The following is a 24,715-nucleotide window of genomic DNA, read 5'->3' as shown; positions in this document are numbered from 1 at the left end:
CAAGTTCCTTCTAACACAACATTATCACACCCTAGCTGAGTTTCTGTAGTAAATTTGTTCTCGATAAAGCTGAGAAAGCGCGAAAAACGCAAATTTTGGGCGTATCTTTGACGTTATTTCAAATTCCTTCTGACACAACATTATTACACCCTAGCTGAGCTTCTGTACTGAATCTGAACATTTTCTGTTCATTTGTTCTCGATAAATCTGAGAAAAAGCAAAAAAAAAACGCTGGAAAAACGCTAATTTTGGGCTTATCTTTGACGTTATTGCAAAATTCCTTCTAACACAACATTATTACACCCTAGCTGAGCTTCTGTACTGAATCTGAACATTTTCTGTTCATTTGTTCTCGATAAAGCTGAGAAAACGCTAAAAAAACGTTGGAAAAACGCAGATTTTGGCGTATCTTTGGAAATTTTTCTAAATCCCTTTTTAATGGGCCTCTAAAGGGCCAACTGAACATACCTACCAAATTTGAACGTTTTTGGTCCGGTAGATTTTTAGTTCTGCGAGTGAGTGAGTCAGTCAATCAGTGAGTGAGTGCCATTTCGCTTTTATATATATATATGATAAGAAATACTCTTTTATAATTATTTTTTTATGATCATTTACTGATCTAAATCTTGTAGTCTTTCTTTCCTGGCCTTTACCTACAGCAACAGCATGCAAGACAAGAGGACTCAAACAGTCTAACCTCAGGTAGAAAATCTAAATAATTGTTCCTTATCATCGTGAATCATTTGATTAGACTAGATCTCTGGGTGCCTTCTTGTTAAAAGTGAAACTCCGTTCCTTTCAAAATGTCTCACAACATGTATTTCATGTTGGATTTATTTTCATTTGTAAATTCTAATCTATAGTCTGTGCAAGCCTTAGTTTGTAGCATTGCTCTTATGGAGTACAGCGCTGCCAGATTTCACATTAACAAGAGAGCCTGTGAAATGATAATTATATGAGAGCGACAAAAGAGACAGTTTTGGGCATAAGCCTGTTGTGCCTCCTCATATAACTGTAAAAATAATTGTACGACTGAGAAAATGAATAAATAAATATAAACTATAAATTCAATCTTTTGTTACAAATTTTCTATTCTTTTACACTCCGGAGCGAAGCTCGGTCCCCCGATATTGGTAAATAATGAATACTAGTAGTTCTGTGAACAGTAGACCTCGCGCTCAGTGTGTTACATCGACCTGTTGTTATGTTTTCTCAAAAATTAATAAATAATTTATCAATTATTAAATATGTCTAGAAAAAATCCTAAATAAACATAGAGCTTTCTGTCCTTTATCGTACCGTGACGTGTCGTCCCGGAATGTGAGTGTGAGCGCTGTTATCAGGTCTGGCTGCAACTGTCTACAACGTTGATGGAAAGATACAATTTTCAAGATGTTCGATGTTTTTGAACGGGTAGTATTATAGTGAACTGTCTACTAACATTAATGGAAAGATACATTTTCAAGATGTTCGATGTTTTTGAACGGGTATTATTATAGTCCACTAAACAGCTGATTTATGATGAATAATTCTATAATCTGATTTTTACGGTAATATTGGCGTATGAAGGAGGCTACTTTTCCTTTTATATTATCCTTGAAATGCAAAATTTCCAAAAACCTTGTATATACGTCGACGCGCAATTTAAAAAGGAACATACCTGTCAAATTTCATGAAAATTTATTACCGCGTTTCGCCGTAAATTCGCAAAATAAAAACATAAACATTTAAACATTAAGAGAAATACCAAACCGTCGACTTGAATCTTAGAGCTCACTTCGCTCGGTCAACAAGACCATATGTATACAGAATGTCCCACGATAGGTGCAACAGCCGAAAACTATAAATTCTACCAGAAATTTGCAACATAAAATGTCCAGTAAACATGGTTAATGTCTGAAAGGAATTTTCAACAAGAGTAATACTGGTAACTTATAACTTGTATTATTACTGGTAACTGACAAATGACTGAGTTAACTTACTCATGTCCTGTCATGGACGTCATACTCGACGTCATACTGGAACTCATGTCGGTTATTTCTTCACCAGGTGACTCATCTCCAAGCTTGGGCACGTCCTGAAATGAAAATAGTTCAGTCAACTTCACAGGAAAAAATAACTGTTCAAAATAGTTATTTGTATATCTAGTGTGAAAAGTGCTGTTTTTTCTCCCTGAGGGAAAAGTTTGAAACCCGAGGCGAAGCCGAGGGCAACAATTTTATTTTCCTGAGGGAGAAAAAAACTGTTCCTTATCATAGTGAATAATTTGATTAGACTAGATCTCTGGGTGCCTTCCTTGTTCAAAGTGAAACTCCGTTCATTTCAAAATGTCTCACAACATGTATTTCATGTTGGATTTATTTTCATTTGTAAATTCTAATCCAAGCCTTAGTTTGCAGCATTGCTCTTATGGAATACAGCGCTGCCAGATTTCACATTAACAAGAGAGCCTGTGAAATAATAATTACATGAGAGCGAGAAAGACATTAGACATGAGACATTAGGCATTTTTGATAGAATCAGCATGAAAACGGCAACAGTGTGTTCCTATTGTTATATTGAAATAGTAATGGCCATGAAGAACTATCAACGATATCTCGACAAATGAACTTTCGACTATCGATATTTCTCTATTTGATTATTCAGTGTTTTGTTTGGATTATTCGATGTTTTGTTAAGTGCTCAATTCAAATTATTTATCTTTTCAAAAAGTAACATTATACCATTATTTACAATTTATATCAATATTAGTTTTCACGACGATATTCAACTGTATTATGTTCTCATTTGCTTTGTTGAAAAGATCAAATGCGCTCAATTCAAATTATTTATCTTTTCAAAAAGTAACATTATACCATTATTTACAATTTGTATCAATATTAGTTTTCACGACGATATTCAACTGTATTATGTTCTCATTTGCTTTGTTGAAAAGATCAAATAATATTCTACCTTTAAAATGATAATAAATAATTTACCTTAGTGGGAATGCGGCCCTGTATGAGTTTGATGCACTTGGTGGTGAGTTGGCGCTCTCTGTCGCTCATCTGCCAGGGCTCGTAGACGTCGTTGGAGGGTGGTGAAGTAGGGGTGGGGGTGATGGCTGCCGGGGCGGCACGCTTAATGGGACTACCGCCCCCTGTACTCGCCTTTGCCACCATGTTGCATACCTCCTAAACAACAGAACACAACATATCTTACACAATATAACTGACATGCAACATTCAGGGCATTTGTAAAACAGTTTGAAATGACAATTGACATACAATCAATTAGGAAACAATGGCACATAATTGGAAAAAAATGGAATGAACATTACTTTTATACTTTACAAAATACTTTTCTATCCAGATGTTTACTTACATTCCACACTGACTGACAAATATTTCTATCTAATTTTCCCATTCGTAGGTTGGATTGTACCTTAAAGGTGCGTACAGACTTTCGCTCTGCTCCGCAATCGAACGTCACTCGAGCAGATCGATTGATGATCGACCGGGGAGCAAGAGTGGAACGCGAGAAGAGCTAACATTTCCCGTAACGTTCATGATCGGAGCGAGTGTGGAGCGATTACGGAACGATGGCGGAGCGTGTTGGAGGCGCGTATATCTGTATGCACCTTTAAGATTCAAGTTGAATGTCAGTGGCGGCTCGTGGATATAAACATCGGGGGGGCTCAGGAGATTCTAAACAAACGTTTTGATGTTTGATCACAGGTTGACCTGGGAACCCCACATAAATTTCGTTTCTGCTAGGTTATCTAGGGTTATCTATCTGTTAAGGCAGTTGAAGAATCTTGTACCGGAAAAATACCTCAGAAGTTCATATTTTGCTTTTTTCCAAAGCATAATTTCATACGGAATTTTAGTATATGGAAACAGCTGTCACATCAATAAGGTCTTGCTTTTGCAGAAAAAGGCTATTAGAATATTGACCGGTGCAGGGTATCTAGATCACTGTCGACCTCTTTTCAAAAAACAAAATATTGACTGTCATAAACCTCTATATATTTCAAGTAATCATGCACACTAGAAAGAATCTCCATAGCTTGAATAAAAGATCCAATATTCATGCTTATAACACCAGGAAAAAAGACCTCATTGATATTCCATATCAACGTCTTGTCATAAGCATGAAACACTATGATAGCTTAGGCTTGAGAATGTACAATAAGTTGCCATTGGATATGAAATGTCGTGAAAATATTGTTATTTTTAAAAAATTACTTTTTGAGTGGCTGGTTTTAAGACCTTTCTATTGTTTGACAGAGTTCTTCAATTCTACTTGATGTAATTTATTCTACTTTATGACTCTAAACTATTGCTTTGACTCTATTATTTTGTAATATTGTATTACTATGACTTTGTCAATTACCTATATTGGTCTACGACAATAAAATCTATTTATTTATTTATTAAACAACAGCGATTATTTCAAGTCCTGTTTCTGGGAACGTTCTACGAAAATCTTGGAACAGACTGGGTTGGAATAATTTGGCAATTGACAAGTCTGACATTTCTGCAGTGATATTTTTTTATATGGAACAACAATAATAAAACAAACAAAATTTACTGCGATACCGCCAAATTATAACTGGTAAACATGCGAAATCCAGAACTCTAACCTAAATTCGCCAAGAACGCACACGAAACGAACCGGTAAAACAACACGTCATTTTTGTCTGAACCTAGTATATGTCAGTGTTACCGACTTGGGTATTTCCACCTCAACTTGAACACAAGATGATAGAAAATAAATAATGAACTTATTTTATTATTTATTAATTTGTAAAGACATAATTAATTAATTAATAGTTGATTATTTTTTATTATAAATTAATTAACATAATTAATTTTATAATAAAATTATTATGAATAAATAACTTTAGAAACATGAACTTATGTTTAAAGGTTGACCTCAAATTGAACACAAGATGATTGAAAATAAATTATGTCATATACTAACTCCCGATTGAAGAAATTAGTCGAACATCAAAATCAAATCAAATATAATTATTGATTACTCAAATGGAACTTAAAAAGATAACCGCTGAGTTTTGGACACTTCAAATACGACATTTGTAGTCTCCTATCATCCAGGAACAATATCCTAAAATGTTCGACACTACTTCTGAAACACTCTGTATAATACAAATGGTGATTATTTATTCTTTTCAAAAAATTGAAAAACATTGACAAAATTAAATTAGCAATGGGAGGGCGGTGTCCAAGAGTCCTAATGGACGAGCCACTACTGAATGAAATGAACATGTGTGAATATTTTACCTTTTCGGACTTAGTGATGGGCGTCTTATCGATGCCCAGTTTCTCCCTCAACAGCAGCATATGCCTGATGCGCTCCACCTCCTCGAGCCGGGTCAGCTTCTCCAGCTCCCACTGGTGGTCGAAGATCAGTGAGTCGCCACGCGGCCGCCAGCCGTGCAGGTTCTCCTCGCCGCGAACGTATGTCGAACTTGTGTCGAGCACTCGACGCTGCCGACGCTGGACGCCTACCAAACATACGTCAACATACGCGATTAAAAAAATGGCAAACCTGCATTACATCATAGGAGGTTTCAGAAGCACACTTGAAAACTGTTGTTGTACCTAGGATCATGAATTTTCGGGTCGTCACTGAACGCCTGCCAAACATACTTTACATCACATTAGAAGTGGTTAACTTTAAGGCTGTGGAAAGGCTAAAAATAAACTTTTTACTCGTGATATTTTTCCAAGTCTTTCGATCTGTATATCATCAAGCTATCAAAATGAAACAGTTTTCTCAGGAAAACATTTTATTTCCGATCATTACTTTTTGAGATATGAGCGCATGAAGTTTGAATTTTTGGGACAGAACATTTCAAATTCGGTAATATATAAATCCATGACATTTAGAGGATGGATTCTTCATGGTATTGTTGATCTAGTAGAACAAAAATTTTCTCAAAATATCAATTTTTGAAAAAGTTATTCAATTTACCAAAAATAACTCAACTAAAAGTTATTTTTGGTTATTTTTAGTAGATTGAATAACTATCTTGTAAATAGATATTTTCAGAAAATTTTTGTTTTACTAGATCAACAATACCATGAAGAATCTATCCTCTGAATCTCATGGATTTATCTCTTACCGAATTTAAAATGACCTGTCCCAAGAATTTAAACTTCAGGGACTCATATCTCAAAAAGTAATGATTGGGAAACAACTGAAAGTTATTATTGGTCATTTTTAGTAAATTGAATAACTTTTTCAAAAATTGATATTTTCAGAAAATGTTGTTTTACTAGATCAACAATACCATGAAAAATCCATCCTCTAAATCTCATGGATTTATCTCTTACAGAATTTGAAATGTTCTGTCCCAAAAATTTAAACTTTAGGCGCTCATATGTCAAAGTATTGATCAATAAAAAAAAATGTTTTTCTGTGAAAACTTTTTCATTTTGATAAATAATATTATGACCAGAAAATTTTTCATTTTAATGATCAGAAAAATATCATGAGTAGAAAGTTTATTTTTAGCTTTTGCACAGCCTTAAGCACACGGAAACACTGTTTTACATAGGATATATTGTCCGTCACCAGATGTTCTATTACAGTAGTTCTCTCATTAACAAATTACCTACCGGCTTCATCAACAACAAAATCACTGATAACATGACCTAGCAAATTGACAGATGGATCCAAGTAAAAATTACTTTGATTTTGGAATAATATAATCTATTAACAACACCTATTTATCCGTAACAGCCACTACTTATCACCACATTCTATTTTCAATTTTTATTTTTAATTTTTGTAGCTAAATTAGTTCATTATTAATTCGATTTAGACGTCCCTTGAAACATATGTTTATGTTTTGAAGGGACGGATTCAAAGATCCAAAGGTTCAAAGAACCTTTTCAAACATAAACTACTGGCTTGAGTTGAATTGAATTAAACATAACATAACATAGACTTCTCTGACATTTGGATTCTTTATATCATTCTTTATATCATGTAAATATGATTATGTTATTTGTAACAATTTTGTCGGCTTGCGCACAAATTTCAACTTATGCTAGTCGTGCCACAAAGATTGTACCATAATTATTGTATTTCTTTCAACATACTGCAAAGTATTGTATATTTTTATTCCATTTTTGAACGTTATACACTATGTTTATGATTAAATTTTGGAATTGAAATCTATTCATAACACTGACTCTTTGCAAACAAAATGAATGAACTATTCTTAAAGCAAATCAGCACAATAATTTTGAACAAAATGATAAACTAAGATACATCGTAAAATATTATCATAGAGAAACAATAGCGTAAGTAGATATCCCATGGTATAGGGCGTTTATGTCGCAACTTTTACTTTTATCCCAAGCCGATTACTGTCAATTATTGTTGATTTTCACTGTTTTGCCCGGGTAAGAGTGTATGAACGGCACAATATGAGAGACTACCAGCGTCATAAAGCTTCATGGGAAAAAACTACGTGGGCTATCGGCTTGAGATAACAGTAAAAGTTGCGACATAAACGCCCTATGCCATGTATGCTATTGTTTCTCTATCTAATTGAAATTATATAAATGAAAACAATTCAAAAACTAAAGCTGCGTTTACACCAAAGTTATTAACAAAATGTTAATAACTTAATCCATATAGATTCTATTAGATTGAACATAACTTATCATACACCTGATGATCTTGTGTTTGTCAAGTTTCGTTCAATCTAATAGAATCTATATGGATTAAGCTATTAACATTTTGTTAATAACTTAGGTGTAAACGCGGCTTAACAAACACTTTACCTAACGTCAGCGTTATGATTAAGGTACTTCATTAGCTATTTGCTGAGTTGAAGCATAAAGTAAGTAAATAGTAAGTAAGAAATAAGTAAGATTATTCCTGTAATCTCTGGTTGAAGTTACCTACTCTGAAAATTGAACTGTTTTGACCTACTTTATTAAGCACTTTTATATTCATGTATCTATTTAAAACTTCATTACATTTTGAAAACTCGATTCATAATATTATTGCAAATACATTGAATTTGAATTCGAATTGTATAATTTATTTCTCTTGGAATAGTTGAGTTAACGTCATACATCAAAAGGGATAATGAAATGGAGGAGCATTTCACAATTATTATGATAATCATCAAATTTCATAATTATTTATACATAGTTACTTTTTTGATAATTTGATTGAACTGCATCGACAGTCATTATCCTGTGATACGCTCATTCAAGTATACAATAATTCTCATATTACAATTAGAGCTGTTTACACTTTTAAAACCATTTCCATTCATCCCGACAGAGCGAGTATGAATGTAGTATCACTGTAGTATGAGAATCCAGCTTAAAACTATTACATTAGTCGAGTAAAACATTCCACTCTATTAGAAAATGAAACACATACATCATAACTCAAAAATATTACATCAATAATTGATGATAATAATAATCAAAACCTAAAATGTTCATAAAACATTCATGACGAAATAATGTTTTTATAACACTGTTTATTTTCAATTTGAAAGCAGTATCTAGTTTTAAATAAACTTTTTAAAAAGCCTATTCAATTGCAGTATATTGCAACCTCTAGTCATGCATCAGTTTCTAATCCTGGACGTTCATCATGACGCCAGCCTGAATTGGAAAAGAATCATAGTAAATCAATTGAATTGTTGGCATGAAGCGAAAACTACTGAGCAATAATTACAGTTTAGCCTATATCTCAACTACATTTCGGTATACCAAATTTACAAAAATCATGAAAAAACCATGATAAATCTTTTCAATTTTCAATTAATACACTGTACCCTACTTAATTTTATCTGGTAAAAACAAAGATTCAGACTAAATCAGTAAGCGCTGAATAATTTCAAGAAGTGATTTTTTCTGTATTACAATTTTATTTCTGAATTATTAAATTGAGTTATACTGAGTTATTTATGTTAGCCATTATATTTCTGTTTACAAATTGTGAATAGATTTACAATTTATGCATTTTAGAATAATGGAGTTTATTCATTTATTTACAATGCAAATGACACTAATGTAACAACATTGAAAGATAAAATAATAAGATAGTCCTTGTGCTATTTTTCTTCCAAATTTATAGGTGACAAAGTCTAAGATAAGGTTAGAATTTCACGTGTACAATTTTTATAAAATTTTAGTCCAAAATAAACATGAACATATAAATTTTGAATTTAGATGGCTTGAACTAATAAATTGATTAGAAAAATTCCACTCACTTACCACTTGTAACGAATAATATTGAGTTATTTAAGAAAATTTGGAACCATTCAAGAAACACAAACTTGTAAACACTAAAGTTCTGCTCTTTAAAGGTTATTTATTTCAAAGGTGCTGGTTTCTTGACCCATTCCGAGCTGCGATGTATTAGCACACTTTAATGCGATGTATTTCTTATGCATGCCAACAATTTCACCTCATATTGGAGGTTTCCTGTTCTATTTAGCAAGCCATTAAAGTGTTTATTCATTTATTTATGTTTCCAATAATTCAGAACTATTAAATACTTAGTCTTAAATTAAAAATGAAATTTATTTTTTCATTTATTTAATAAACTCCAATAAGATAACAACCCAGTGTAGGCAATACAATTGTAGCAGTTTCAAAGTCTGAGAAATGATTGAGAATATGGTAAAGTTTCTCGTGGAATACGATTCTTTAAATGTTATTTCACCGTTTGAAAAATAATGCATTCCAAACGCCTTTCAATAGCTGTGTCATATTACAATACACCGACCATATACTAGCAAACTACTGTAATAAATACACATTGAACAATCAAGCGAATATTTAGAGCTCATTGAAAACAAAATTTTGAAAATTGCATCTCTCCAAAAAATAACAACATATAAATCAAGAAATGCAAAAGTTTTAGGGCCGGTTTCCGAGCTCGGGATTTAGCCAAGTCCTAAACTTTAAACAGCTGGAGTCAGAAAATTGGCTTTCCAAAACGGGGCGTAGTCGCAGCTTTTATAACAGTAGTCGTAGTTTTTATTTTCTCATTTCTATAATTGGTAACGTTTTTCCTTGACGAAATTAGACATTCCTAAATAATTCAAAATAGCTGAAACTTTACACTATTTTCTCTTTATTTTATTTTGTGTTCAATTTTATAGTTTTTCGTAATTTAATTCAAACGTGACTATGACAATGACTGTGACTACACCCCGTTTTGGAAAATCAATTTTCTGACTCCAGCTGTTTAAAATCTAGGACTTAGCTAAATCCCGAGCTCGGAAACCGGCACTTAGTAAAATATTCCAAGATAAATAATAAATGAATTTGAAAACATTGAACTACTCCTACTACATAGAACAAACATCGATAAAAAAACTACGACATATACTACAGGGATGAACAACAACGGACATCTACAACACACATGCAACTAAATTACCCGTCTAAACGACACTACAGCTTGAGCGACACTTATTGAATAGAGTATAGAGCGACAGTTTGAACCAGTTTACTAGCTGGTCTAGTACTGAGCTCAATGAGTGTATTTGTACTCATTTGCTGTACTAGCTGTACTAGCAAAAGTTGCACAGTTGCTTTCGCAAACAGAACTCGTCACTTAGAGGAGCTACACTGCTCTAGGCCTAGTCTAATAATGCATTAAGTATCGGTCTAGCTGTTGCCTTATTAAGGCTGTGCAAAGGCTAAAAATAAACTTTCTACTGGTGATATTTTTCAATGTTTTTCGATTTGTATATCATCAAGCTATCAAAAAGAAAGTTTTCTCAGAAAAACATTTTTTCCGATCATTACCTTTAGAGATATTAGCGCCTAAAGTTTAAACTTGTGGGACAGAACATTTCAAATTCGGTAAAAGATAAATCCATGACATTTAGGGCCGTTTGCACAGTATAAGTTTAAGCTAAAGCTTAAACCAAATCTGGATTTTTTTGGTTTAAACTAAAATTCCATGTGCACAGTATCAGTTTAATCTCTGTATTGAGTTTAAACCCTGGGAAAGTTTAAACCTCCAAAGCAGGAGGTTTAAACCAAATAATTTGGATTAACTTGACATCTGTAAAGATTTGATGGGGAAACAGCTTATAGTAAATTATTTTTCGACGGTTGTTTTTAATGCTTCTGTAGACGATAATTATTATTAATTTAGGTTATAGTGAATCATTATTTGAATGTAAAAATAATTGTAATGGAGGAATTGATAGAAGTTTTTAATGCGATTGATAAAGATGACTGCGAAGAAATTTTCATGGAATTTTATTCATGGAATAAAATGGGACTTGACATCTGTAAAGATTTGATGGGGAAACAGCTTATAGTAAATTATTTTTCGACGGTTGTTTTTAATGCTTCTGTAGACGATAATTATTATTAATTAAGGTTATAGTGAATCATTATTTGAATGTAAAAATAATTGTAATGGAGGAATTGATAGAAGTTTTTAATGCGATTGATAAAGATGACTGCGAAGAAATTTTCATGGAATTTTATTCATGGAATAAAATGGGACTAGTTTTTGGGTGGATGAAAACATTTTATTTGGTCCTGTCACTCAGAACTCACCCCACCCAACTTTGGTGGGAAACTACTACAATCTAGGGCTCCATTACACAGTCATATTTAATATCATACCTTGCCTATAATATTATATTATTATCCCTAAATGAAATTATTATTAATGCTGGATCTTTGATCCTAGCTTTGATACTAGATGTGCCACAACATATAATACTACATAATTGGAATGGTTTTAAACATTTACATGATATACAGAGTCTTTCTAAATGATGGACCCATTTTCAAAAATTGGTATTTATTAAAGTAAAAATGCAAAATGGACAACCTGTATACCAATGGAAAGAGAAAGTTCCAACGTTTTTTTAATACCTTACAAGTGTTCAATATGGTCTCCGGCTGCTGCACGATCTGGGGAACCGTATCACTGCTGCCGTGCACTCAATAACACCAGCGTGTGGGACGAGTTTGGCTACCACGTACATGTTTGCCGTGCAGCAGCCGGAGGCCACATTCAACACTTGTAAGGTATTAAAATAACTTTGAAACTTTCTCTTTCCATTGGTATAAAGGTAGTCCAATTTGCACTTTTACTTTAATAAATACCAGTTTTTGAAAATGAGTCCATCATTTAGAAAGACCCTCGCTTTCCCCGTGTGGGACGAGTTTGGCTACCGCGCAGATGTTTGCCGTGCAGCAGCCGGAGGCCACATTGAACACTTGTAAGGTATTAAAAGTAACTTTGAAACTTTCTCTTTCCATTGGAGTAAAGGTTGTCCATTTTGCATTTTTACTTCAATAAATACCGGGACGAGTTTGGCTACCGCGTAGATGTTTGCCGTGCAGCAGCCAGAGGCCACATTGAACACTTGTAAGGTATTAAAATAACTTTGAAACTTTCTCTTTCCATTGGTATTAAGGTTCTCCATTTTGCATTTTTACTTTAATGAATACCAATTTTTGAAAATGGGTCCATCATTTAGAACGACTCTGTATTATCATAGATCTTATAAAGGAGAGAAAACCTGAACAGTTGTACAAGTGAAATTCTAACCTTATCTTGGACTTTGTCACCTATAAATTTGGAAGAAAAATAGCACAAGGACCTTATTATTTTATCTACCAATGTTATTACCTACATTAGTGTCATTTGCATTGTAAATAAATAAATTACTGGTAGTTCTGTGAACAGTAGACCTCACGCAATATTCTCATCCACAAGTACCTGATTGAAACTATAGACCTTATGGAAATACAGCAATAGACTGGCTTCTCCACACATCTGTGTAATCACTTGTCAGCTGATTTATGATGAATAATTCTCTATAATCTGAATTTTCACTCTAATATTGGCGTATGAAGGAGGCTCCTTTTTCCTTTTATATTATGCTTGAAATGCAAAATTTCCATAAACCTTGTATATACGTCGACGCGCAATAAAAAAAGGAACATACCTGTCAAATTTCATGAGAATCTATTACCGTGTTTCGCCGTAAATGCACAACATCTAAACATTTAAACATTAAGATTCTATAGTCTGAATTTTTACTCTAATATTGGCGTACGAAGGAGGTTCCTCTTACCTTTTATATTATCCTTGAAATGCAAAATTTCCATAAACCTTGTATATACGTCGACGCGCAATTAAAAAAGGAACATACCTGTCAAATTTCATGAAAATCTATTCCGCGCTTCGCCGTAAATGCGCAACATATAAACATTTAAACATTAAGAGAAATGCCAAACCGTCGACTTGAATCTTAGACCTCACTTCGCTCGGTCAATTATGTATGCGATAAATGATGATTTTAATTAATAATTGCGCATAATTGAATCAATAAATGAATTACGATACTCCATATGACTGTGTAAATGGGGCCTTAAAGTTGGAATGGGATAAGGAACAACTAGCAGCTAGCAAAGCAGGCACCTCTACTCTACCTGGACTACCTGACTCGGAGGCTCGCTTGAGCAGCAGCTCGTAGACACCACTGAGGCGGTTGGCCTCGGCGTTGCGGTAGGCGCCCGAGAACAGGTGCTTCAGCGAGCGTGGCCCGGTGCGAGCGTCACGGCCGTAGATGATCATCGACAGGTCTTTCGTCACGATCGCCGGCCGGCCGCAGTTCTCCAACTGCAATACATCAATCATTAGTGCGGTCAGCTTCTATTCTAATAGTGAATCTACAGAATGTCTGATAAGTCACTCCCTATTTTTATACAGCTATAATTTCTTTATCTAAGAACCAATTTTGTTAGAACTACTTTTGTTAGATAGAGCACTCCTTGAGGTTGTGTTTAACACCAATTTTTATTTGTTTGTTGATCTGTGGTGCGAGTACAAAGGTGGTGGAGGGCTGAACGACGGATCCATGCAACACTGGATGCAAAAACACTGAGATCTTTCTTAAGAATCGTTGCAACAGAGTAATGTGAAAGACCACTTTCACGAGATACTTGACGCAGTGATTTCTTAGGGCTCCTGATGAACATTTCACAAACTCTGTTAACATTCTCTGCTGTCCTTGACGTTGATGGTCTTCGTGATCGTCTTGCATCTGCGACACTCCCTGTTGTTAGTAATTTGGAATGGGAATTTCTAACAGTTTTTGCATCCAGTGTTGCATGGATCCCTCGTTCAGCCCTCCACCACCTTTGTACTCGCACCACAGATCCCCAGACCTCATAACGAGCTGCTATTTTGGCTTGTTCTTCCACAGTCAAGAGAGGGGGGCATTTTCAAACTGAAACAGATGAAAATTGGTGTTGAACACAACCTCAAGGAGTGCTCTATCTAACAATAGTAGTTCTAACAAAATTGGTTCATGGATGAAGAAATTATAGCTGTATAAAAATAGGGAGTGACTTATCAGACACTCTGTATAATATAATAAAGGAAAGAATTAGCTTATACACGTACGGGATAGGAAATTCATGAATGAGGCATAATCACGTCTCAACTACTCAACTGATTAACTTGAAATTTTGCATATAGATTCTCAATTTACCGAGGATGGTCATAGGCATTTTTTGAATTCTTCAATATTTCAGTAGGTCAAGTTTTCAGTTTGTCAAGTTTTCAATCAGACCCTTGCGGAGCACGGGTTGCCTGCTAGTCTAGAATATTGATACGTTTAAGTTTGTTTGATTATTATGATTCAATTGAGCATTTTGTTTTCTTCCAGGAGAGGAATTGACAGCAAAGTTTTTCAATAAAATCTATGAACGCATCTGCCGCTTGAACCATATCAAAGTGGTTGACAGCAATGGAACTCAGAGACCAGTGTGGGCAAAGTATACGAAAGATTATCTGGTCGGAAAATGAATTTAAAATAAATTACGGAACATTAGATAAAATCAGTTTACTGTAATACAGTAATGTGCATATTACAGGAAATGTGATACATTAATTCAGTAGCAGCAAGCAAGTGATTGCAAACATTTAAAAATCTTTGGGTGGCCACTAACAGGACAAGTGTGTACACACATGATCGCCATGCATGTGTCATCAGCGAAAGGCTTCCAATAAAATTTGTTGCGGTTAAGTTCTTGTACCTTCGATTTGTTATTGTTTATGATTTATTCACTGCTCTATTTGAGCTAAAATAATTTTCGTATCATTATAATTTGTAATTTTTCAGTGGTTTTATTTATTGTTATTGGTTGTTTATTTCAAGTTAGAAGTTGCTGTCAAACAGCTGGTTATCCTTTCACGTGAATGTCTATTATTCCAAGACATGTCCGTTCACACACTACTTGTCCTGTCGTTAGTGGCCATCCTTATGGAGAGAATAAACAAACTAACACTTTTAGGTTTAGCTCAAGAACCTAAAAAAGAGTGATCTGATTCCACACGACTTCATGTCGTGAAATACGTCTTTTAATGGAAATAGCCGACGTATCTCCTAATGTTAATTAATCTGTCCATTTCAAACTGGCGCAGCGTACATTCAAGAAATCCAACTAAAACACTTGTTAAATGAAAAAGACTAAGAAATTGTCAGAAAACCACAGATTTATTGATACTTAGAAAGACTGGTTTCAGTCTTTAGTTCAGTTTATCAGAGATTGACAATGGTATAATAATCAAAACCGGTCTTTCTAAGTATCAATAAATCTGTGGTTTTCTGACAATTTCTTAATCTTTTCCATTAAATATGAATAATTACCACAATATCAACTTCTCAACTACACAAAAAAGTAAAACGCTTGTATTTGACCGCCGCCCAAGATTGACCGAGAAACTCGCAACTCAGAACGCCTGACCGCAGACATTTTGGGTGAATAGAACCATCCAAGTGGAAATAAAAACATTTTTTTGCCCATTTCATTTTCCAGCATCCTACTGACCGCCTGTATAGAGGGTATATGAATTTTACAATTTGAAACAACATCTCAAAACGGGAGTTTACATTAGTCACGTTTACTTGAATTCAAGTTTTATGAAAAATGAACTTGAAGTCAAGTTTACAAGAACAGAAACTTGAATCCACTATATACAAATATAGGGCCGTCAAGGGTTGTTCATTGAAAAGGATGTTGAATATGGATGACTTTCGGATTGAACTTGAATCTTGAAGGTACAGTCTAACCTACACATGGGAAAATAAGATAAAACAGTTGTCAGTCAATGTAGAAAGTGTAAAAGCAACTGAATAGAAAAGTGTGATGCAAGAAAAGTCAAGAAAGAAGAAAACTTAGAATTTAATTCTATTTTGTCACTTCATAATTATATACTTCTAAGGTTACGAAAATTTGAATTCAAGTTAACTTGATTTCGCCCATTTAACTCAAACGTTAAAAAAAGCTTGAAATCAAGAAAACTTGACTAATGTGAATGCACCTTGACAGTGTTCAATTTATGAAATCAGGTTCTCAAATCGATTGAGGAATGTGATCGCACTACCACCCATTCAACTCAAACTTTTCAAAGTGAAAGAAACTCAAGTTTTCAAAATCGCCCATTCAACTCAAACGTCTTAAAAACATGACTAATGTAAACGCCCCTTAACAGTGTTCAATTTATAAAATCAGGTTCTCAAATCAATTGAGGAATGTGATCGCACTACCAACCCATTCAACTTAAAACGTATAAAAATCTGGTGTGGTACACTCACACAACTTTCCTTGCTCATTGATCTATAAGCCTCATTAACGAGGATAATTTATGGAATAACTTTATGCCGATTGGCGGCTAAATAATTAAAACTACGATTATACTATTGTGATTGTGTTCAGAGTACATTTTCCTTTGTTTGAATTATGAAATTTGAGGATTTTTTAAAAGTTGTCAAAACAGCTGTTCTACACATAAAATATCGACATGATTGTGTTCTTTTGAATAAACTGCTCTACCTACCTACCTCACGCACGAGAAGGGAAGTTACAAAGTAAGATTCTCAAGGATGGGGTGGACCCCCTGTTAATTTCTCAGGGAGGAGACTCATGCCAGTTAATAGAGCTGATATATAACTATACAGGGTATAAATTTGAAAAAAAAATCGGTAAAATCATTTTTGAGAAAATCGTGATAGAAATTTAACAAAATCCATTCTTCTCAGGAATATTACGGAGCTCCTGCAATTTCCCCAGAAATGAAACTAATGTCAGTTGATAAGGCTTATAAATAGCTATCCATGGTATAAATCTGAAGAAAATCGTTAGAGCCGTTTTCGAGAAACCCGTGAAAAACATGGTTTTTTTAGCCATTATCCGCCATTTTGAATTGAATTTTATTGAATTTCTTATTGTCGGATCCTCATGGTATTAGGACCTTAAGTTTAAAATTTCAAATCAATCAGTTAATTAGGAATGGAGTATTCGTGTTCACAGACACACACACACCCACACACACACAGTCCAACACCCAAAAATCATGTTTTTGGACTCAGGGGACCTTGAAACGTATAGAAAACATGGAATTAGGGTACCTTAAATTTTTTTGAAAGCAATACTTTCCTTACCTATGGTAATAGGGCAAGGAAAGTAATGAAACGTATAAAAAACATGAAATTAGGGTACCTTAATTTTTTTTTGGAAAGCAATACTTTCCTTACCTATGGTAATAGGGCAAGGAAAGTGAAAAAAACTTGACTAATGTGAACGCCCCTTGACAGTGTTCAATTTATGAAATCAGGTTCTCAAATCAATTGAGGAATGTGATCGCACTACCCACCCATTCAACTCAAACTTTTCAAAGTGAAAGAAACTCAAGTTTTCAAAATCGCCCATTCAACTCAAACGTTTAAAAAAACTTGACTAATGTAAACGCCCCTTAACAGTGTTCAATCTATAAGATCAGGTTCTCAAATCGATTGAGGACTGTCAGTGATCGCTGTACCTACCTCGAGGTAAGCGGAAATGGTGAGATAGATGTGCTCCCCGTAGGAGGAGACGCGGTTGAGGAGGGGTGAGTTGTGCAGGGAGGAGTCCCAGGCTGCCTCGAAGCGGAACATGCACCGATCGTCTCCCGGGATCTCTACCATCTCGCCCGGAAACAGGCCCAGTGACAGCACCGAACTGTCGTTGTCCTCCTCTTCCGGTTCCGGTGTGTTGCGGATGCGACCTAAAATTAAAATAGTTATTTGTATATCTAGAGTGAAAAGTACGACTTTTTCTCCCTGTGGGAAAAAGTTTGAAGCCCGAGGCGGAGCCGAGGGCAACAATTTTCCTGAGGGAGAAAAAGTATTTTTCGCTCGTGATGTACACAACATTTTTCCTCCATCTACATTTTTTTATAGAAACTGCAAATAAAATCATTCTAATAACTTACGTATTGGTGACAATGTTCCCTAACAACATAACCTAAAATCTAAAACCTAAAAACCGGTCGGCTGATTGGCACTGCCAATTGCGCTATCTATCGGCAAAAGTTGTAACAATTATATCAGCTGAGCGGCTACCAAAAATGGCAGACTCCAGATCACGCGTTTCAGATTTGAATTGCGGATCAAAAATATTTGTTGGCTGGTATTTTGAATAGAATAGAATATTTTAAAAATTGTTTGAATTTTTATCGTCTACGAATATTAAGAATATAATATCCTACAAACATATATTTTCATGAGTTGATCAAATTTCTTGTTGTGGTATTGAATTCAGTTGACTCAATGACAGACACTTCTATTACGCTTTCTCATCTGAGCTTAGACCTTCTAACCTATTACAATGTAAGTTTTGAAATAGAGATGCTTCCCATGTAATTTAAATGGAGTCACTTTTCCTCCCTAGGGAGTTTTTCTGTTTTTTACTACCGAGAGCGAAAAAGTGACACTTTAGTATTATGTTTCAGGGAGTAAAGTAAGTACTTTAGACAGTAGGTGGAGGAAAATATAATTATGTTTCAACTTGAATATTACAACATCACAATAAATCCCATAACAGCTGTATTTTCCCAATGAATTTTCTAAAACTACCTATACTGAATATGCAGAGTGAGTCATATGTATGGGAACCTTTCAATAAATTGGAGACTGTTGTAGATATAATACTGTAACTTTCAGGATAATTTATCTGTCAAATACTCTACCTTTTGACGTACAACTGAATTTCAACCCCTCATAAGGGAGGATGACTTAGGGGTTGTAACTCGAATGCATTATTTGTACAGTTATATGAGGAGGCACAACCGGCTTATGCCCAAAACTGTCCCTTTTCAAATTTTTTACTACAGTCCAAGTCAAAATCTAGGTCACGCTACTAACACTCATCAAAATAACAATTTATTCACACTTCAAAAAACAAACACATCGTCAATTACAAATAGATATAGGCCTACTATGAATTCGATTGAGAAATATATACTATGTTTGCTACAATATTTTGTTACTATACTATGTACTATTCTACACTAACAGCATCTAGTTACTATTTTGAACTTTCTGAAGTAAACATGTTTTCTAAAAAAAGAGAAATAAAATTTATTTATCCTTTTAATGTCCTTCAGCGAGTTATCCCACGGTTGAGACCTAGTGCAATCGAATTTTCATATCATAAACCTACTTTGTTCCTAATTTCGTGAGAATCGTTAGAGCCGTTTTCGAGATCCGGTCACATACATATATATAAAAAAATTATATAAAAAAATTATATATAAAAAAATTATTATAAAAAAAAAATTATTGAATCCAAAAACAAGAGCAGGGCAATTTGGGGTATAATTAAAAAACTGAGTAAATCCAAGTCAATGATTAAAAAAGGCTCACTAAACTCAAATCAGTTCAACAAATTCTTTACAGAAAACATAGATAAAATTGTAGCTGAAGTTGAAAGTAAAAGTTGCAGTCATAGTGCAATGGACTTTTTGAGAGCTGGTTACTGTGCGCCCACGTCCAGATTTGAATTTGAATTAGTTGAAACAGATAACATAATTAATATACTCAAGAAAATGAAGGGGAGTAATAGTGCAGACGTCTATAGTTATACCCATTGTTATTGTATAGTAGCTGATACAGCACTTAGAATAGTATATAAGCTCTAGTAATTAAGATTCTTTGTCTCATTTCTGTATTTTGGGCAGTTACTATGCCGGTTTGTTTCTTGAATAAATCTTTTTAAAAAGGATGTCACGTGTTCCGTTTACTTAACTGGCGCCCGAACAAACGGGACCGCAGACGTTTCGGTAAAGTTCAATTAACTTTTTTTTCGCGACCAACTGTCTCGAATCCAAAACGCGAGTGTAACTCCTCATCTGCGGCCTACCCTCATCACTCTGGAACCAAGTGCACAGCCTTCCATCCTGGCAGAGAGAAACAACACCTGGCGGCCCCTAACCAACAGAGAACCAAGCGACACGGATTCATCCACGGACGAGGACCAGGACGATCCAAGTACGCTCTCCAAACCAGTTGTGAGTACCAAACAAAAGAACTTCATCAAACCCTCAAAACTGCATCCAGTCTTATCTTCAACTTCAGAGATTTCAAAAATGGCAACAATCACTAAACCTATTCCACATGAACTCTTGAGATACATACCTCATTACGATGGTACTTCTCACAAGTTACATCAATTCATATCTACTTGCGAAGACCTTTCTATCGGCTACTGTGCTGATAACATTCAAGAAAAAGAAGCTAATCACTGGATTCTTTTCAAAGCTGCTATGTGCAAACTTGAAGGACCAGCCGAAGCAGTAGCATTCAACAACAGTTGTTCTTCAATAAAAGACTTGATAAAATCACTAAAACAAAATTTTGCTGATAACAGATCTGTACCTGAACTCATTGCTGAGTTGACTGTGATGAAATCCTATCAAAGGGAACATCCTATTGAATTTTTGAACAGACTTAATGAAAAACGTACAAATGTAATTACTAAGTATAAGCTAGATGGTGTTACAGGTTTACTATTAGAAAATTTGATTTGTCAACTGAATGCTACACTTGTAAATACTTTTGTTCATGGAGTTCACCCAACATTAGGGTCACATTTGCAAGTACTACAAGTACAAGACCTAGATGATGCTAGGAATAAGTTAATAAACGATTGTAGTATGTATTACAACAACTACGCTACAAAACCACTATTGAAACAATGAACAGGGTAGATAGGAAACATTCCAACAACACAACAACATTTAGAAATCCTAATTACGAACAAAACTTTCAAAAACAATGGTCACACGACAATTCTTTCGAACAAACACACAGACCCTTCCAAAGTAGACAACAATTTTCACCACACAATGTTCAACAAACTAACTTCCCCCAAAACTTTCAACAAAATTTTTCAAATCAAAGCTTCCAAAAACAAAACTATCGTCCAAACTTTCAACAACAACGTTTTCCACAACAAAGCTTTCAGCAGCAAAACAGTAATTTCAAACCTAACACTCAAGTAAGTTCGTCAAACACAGTGTCTATGCGCACTCAAAGAACAGACCCTGTACAAAAATTGAAAACTTACAGATCACCATATGAAGTAAACTACTTAGAGGAAGAACCAGAAGATAACTACAATCAGAGCCCGATTGAGGCTATGCAATGTCAAATAAACACTTTGACTGAATCACTCAACAAACTCACGAACCATTTTTTAGAGTCAGGCCCCCAGTTTTCGGAGGACCCCCAAGTGACTTGACTTGAACATCTTAAACAAATCTCTTCCTTACTTTCTCGATCAAAAGAAAAGAAAATGGCTAGTAGACACAGGATCTGCTAAAAACTATATGCATCCATCATTGGTCTCTCCTGAGATCACTCGATACAAGGAAGACTTTATTGTAAAAACTCCTAATGGAGAAAGTAAAGGAAACGAATATATTTTTTTCAACACTGAAAATGTATTTTCCCAACCCCATAGAATAAAGATGTATATATTGATTTCTCCACTAAGTATGACATACTTCTTGGAAATGAAACATTACGTGCGTTTAAGATGAATGTAAACTTTGCTAATGATAAACTTGAATATAAGGATGGAATGAAAGAATTGTTGTTTTTGCTAGATAATAAGAGTGTTACATTACAACCAGGCTACAACGTGATCTCAATCCCGGTTAAGTCAGCCCCAAATGTAACAACAGGATTAATTAAAGAAGTGAATACAGATGTATATACTGTTGAAGAAGGTATTGTAGAAATCACTGATAATAAATGTAAATGTGTTGTTTTTTCAAATGAGCTTCTGACTATCTATCCGGAGCCCATGGATGTAGAAGATGTAGAAGAAATTATAGAGCCAAAACAATTCACGACCAATTGTCCTGAAAACTTGGCAGATATAATTCAAGATATACCATCTCTATTACGAACAAGTCACATGAACGAGGAAGAAAAACTTAAAATAATTAGCCTAGTTCAGCAGTTCCCTGAAATAATAAAACGAGAAAATGATCCCTTGAGTAGTACAAATTTGCTAAAACATACAATCAATACGAAAGACGATCTTCCCGTCTACACAAAAAACTACAGATACCACAGATTTATAGGGAAGATATTGAACTTGAAATCGACAAACTACTAAAAAACAAAATTATCCAACACTCCAATTCGCCATACAACAGCCCTATTTGGGTGGTTCCAAAAAACCTGATGCATCAGGCAAGCGGAAAATCCGTATGGTTCTAGATTACCGTAAATTGAATGATAAAACTATTGATGATAAATTCCCCCTACCCAACATTGAAGATCTGTTTGGCAAAATAGGCAGGGCTACATACTTTTCAGCCATTGATCTGGCCTCCGGTTTTCATCAAATCCAAATGGACCCGCAATCCGTACCTAAGACAGCTTTCTCAACAGAGCACGGACATTACGAGTTTTTACGTATGCCGTTTGGGTTAAAGAATGCACCCCCTACGTTTCAGAGGGCCATGAACATAATTTTTTCAAGAATGACCAATGTACTAGTCTACATGGATGATATAATAATTTTCTCTGATAGCCTTGAGGAACATTTAAAGCATTTGAAATCGGCATTTACGAAACTAAAAGAACACAATTTGAAAATTCAACTTGATAAAACTGAGTTTTTCAAGCGTGAGTTGTGTATTTAGGGCACATCATTTCGGAAAAGGGTGTGATGCCTAACCCCTCTAAAGTTGAAGCCATAAAAAACTTTCCAATCCCTAAGACCGCCAAAGAAATCAAACAATTTCTTGGACTGACCGGTTACTATCGCAAAATGATTAGAAACTATGCTAAAATAGCTAAACCACTCACTGCTGCTTTGAGAAAAGATGTAAAGATCAATCCCAATAGCAAGGACTACAGGGAGGCTTTTGAAAATTTGAAACTAATGTTACAAAACAGCCCCATCCTACAATTACCTGACTTCTCGAAACAGTTTCTTGTCACCACAGACGCGAGCAACTTTGCCATCGGAGGTGTATTGTCCCAAAAGTTTGATGGTAATGACCTCCAATAGCCTATGCATCACGAACACTTAATAAGAGTGAGGTTAACTTATCGACTATAGAAAAAGAGCTACTTGCTATTGTATGGGTATGCAAACATTTCAGACCATATCTATACGGACGAAAATTTTTGATTCAAACAGACCACAAACCTTTACAATGGCTTAGAAACATAAAAGAACCTAATTCAAAACTACTCAGATGGAAGTTACTTTTAGATGAATTTGACTTTGAGATTAATTACGTGCAGGGAAAAACCAATCACGTGGCAGATGCACTGTCCCGCATACCCTCGCAGCCCATCAATTTAATGGACAACGATGATAATGACTTTTTAGGCTTCGGCAACGAAGACCTACCCTTTCATGGCTTTGACGACATAAACGTAGACGATTTGATTCAGTTGAATAGTAACGATGACCCACCACCGATAGATGATCCTAATGGTTATCTTGATGACATCGCGAATGCTTTAACTCGATTCAATAACCAAGATGATGCTAATGCTAATACTTCTGAGCCCATGATATGGAAAATAATGATTGTGGTACTGGTAGCTCTGTTTTCGATATGAATGACTATATTCTTCTTCGTGAAGACAATGCCGATCATACCGATACTCATCAACCAACTAAAGAAATTGACGACAATGCTTTACCAATTCATAATGACACTGACAGCCTTGTGACAATTCATTCAGCAGACAGTTCAAATGAACAAATTCAGATAGTAGACGACGATAAAATATTGAACGTTGAACATAATCAGATACTTATTGAACGCGGAAACAAAACACCTACCCTTCAGAAAATTTTGATAAGAACAGACTCCTTCTCTGTTTTCAAGACCCCTTAGATTTCGAACACATAAAAAATTTTGTTTAGAATACCTGAAACCGAATACCACGTATGGTGTATATTGTTCAAAAGATGGTTTATTGAGTAATCAGTACGAATCAATGTTTAACAACTTTGCTAAAGTCATTAAGGAAAGTTTCAACTCAGTTAAGATTAAGCGGTATAAAAAAGTTAATCTTGACATTACTGATCCCGACGAACAAAAAGAAGTAGTTTCCAATTATCATACTGGAAAAACCTATCATAGAGGAATTTCAGAGAGTTACTCACACATTCGACGACGGTACTATTGGCCTTCAATGATGCGTGATATTACTAACTTCATAAACAAATGCCCAATATGTTTAAAGACTAAATACGAACGTCGTCCCATTCGTGCAGAATACAAAGTATCCCCTACTCCTACAAAGCCCTTTGAAAAACTGCAACTTGATGCCTTTCAGTATGACAAACGTAAATTTTTATCAATCATCGACTGT

General features: G+C 34.8%; 1 protein-coding gene across 1 annotated transcript in view; it reads right to left on the bottom strand.

Moving 5' to 3' along the window:
- The window catches only part of LOC111055580 (kinesin-like protein unc-104), a gene marked incomplete at its 3' end in the record, with an annotated part of 165,524 nt that overhangs the window by 5,319 nt on the left and 135,490 nt on the right, over positions 1-24,715 (bottom strand). The window contains 5 exon segments of the mRNA XM_039419538.1: positions 1,983-2,077; positions 2,979-3,173; positions 5,286-5,509; positions 13,467-13,656; positions 17,867-18,087. Of these exon segments, the coding sequence (XP_039275472.1) occupies positions 1,983-2,077; positions 2,979-3,173; positions 5,286-5,509; positions 13,467-13,656; positions 17,867-18,087 (925 nt within the window).

This window comes from Nilaparvata lugens, chromosome 1 (assembly GCF_014356525.2).
Source record: "Nilaparvata lugens isolate BPH chromosome 1, ASM1435652v1, whole genome shotgun sequence".
In the NCBI taxonomy this organism is placed as follows: domain Eukaryota; kingdom Metazoa; phylum Arthropoda; class Insecta; order Hemiptera; family Delphacidae; genus Nilaparvata; species Nilaparvata lugens.
This window is presented reverse-complemented; position numbering and strand designations above follow the sequence as displayed.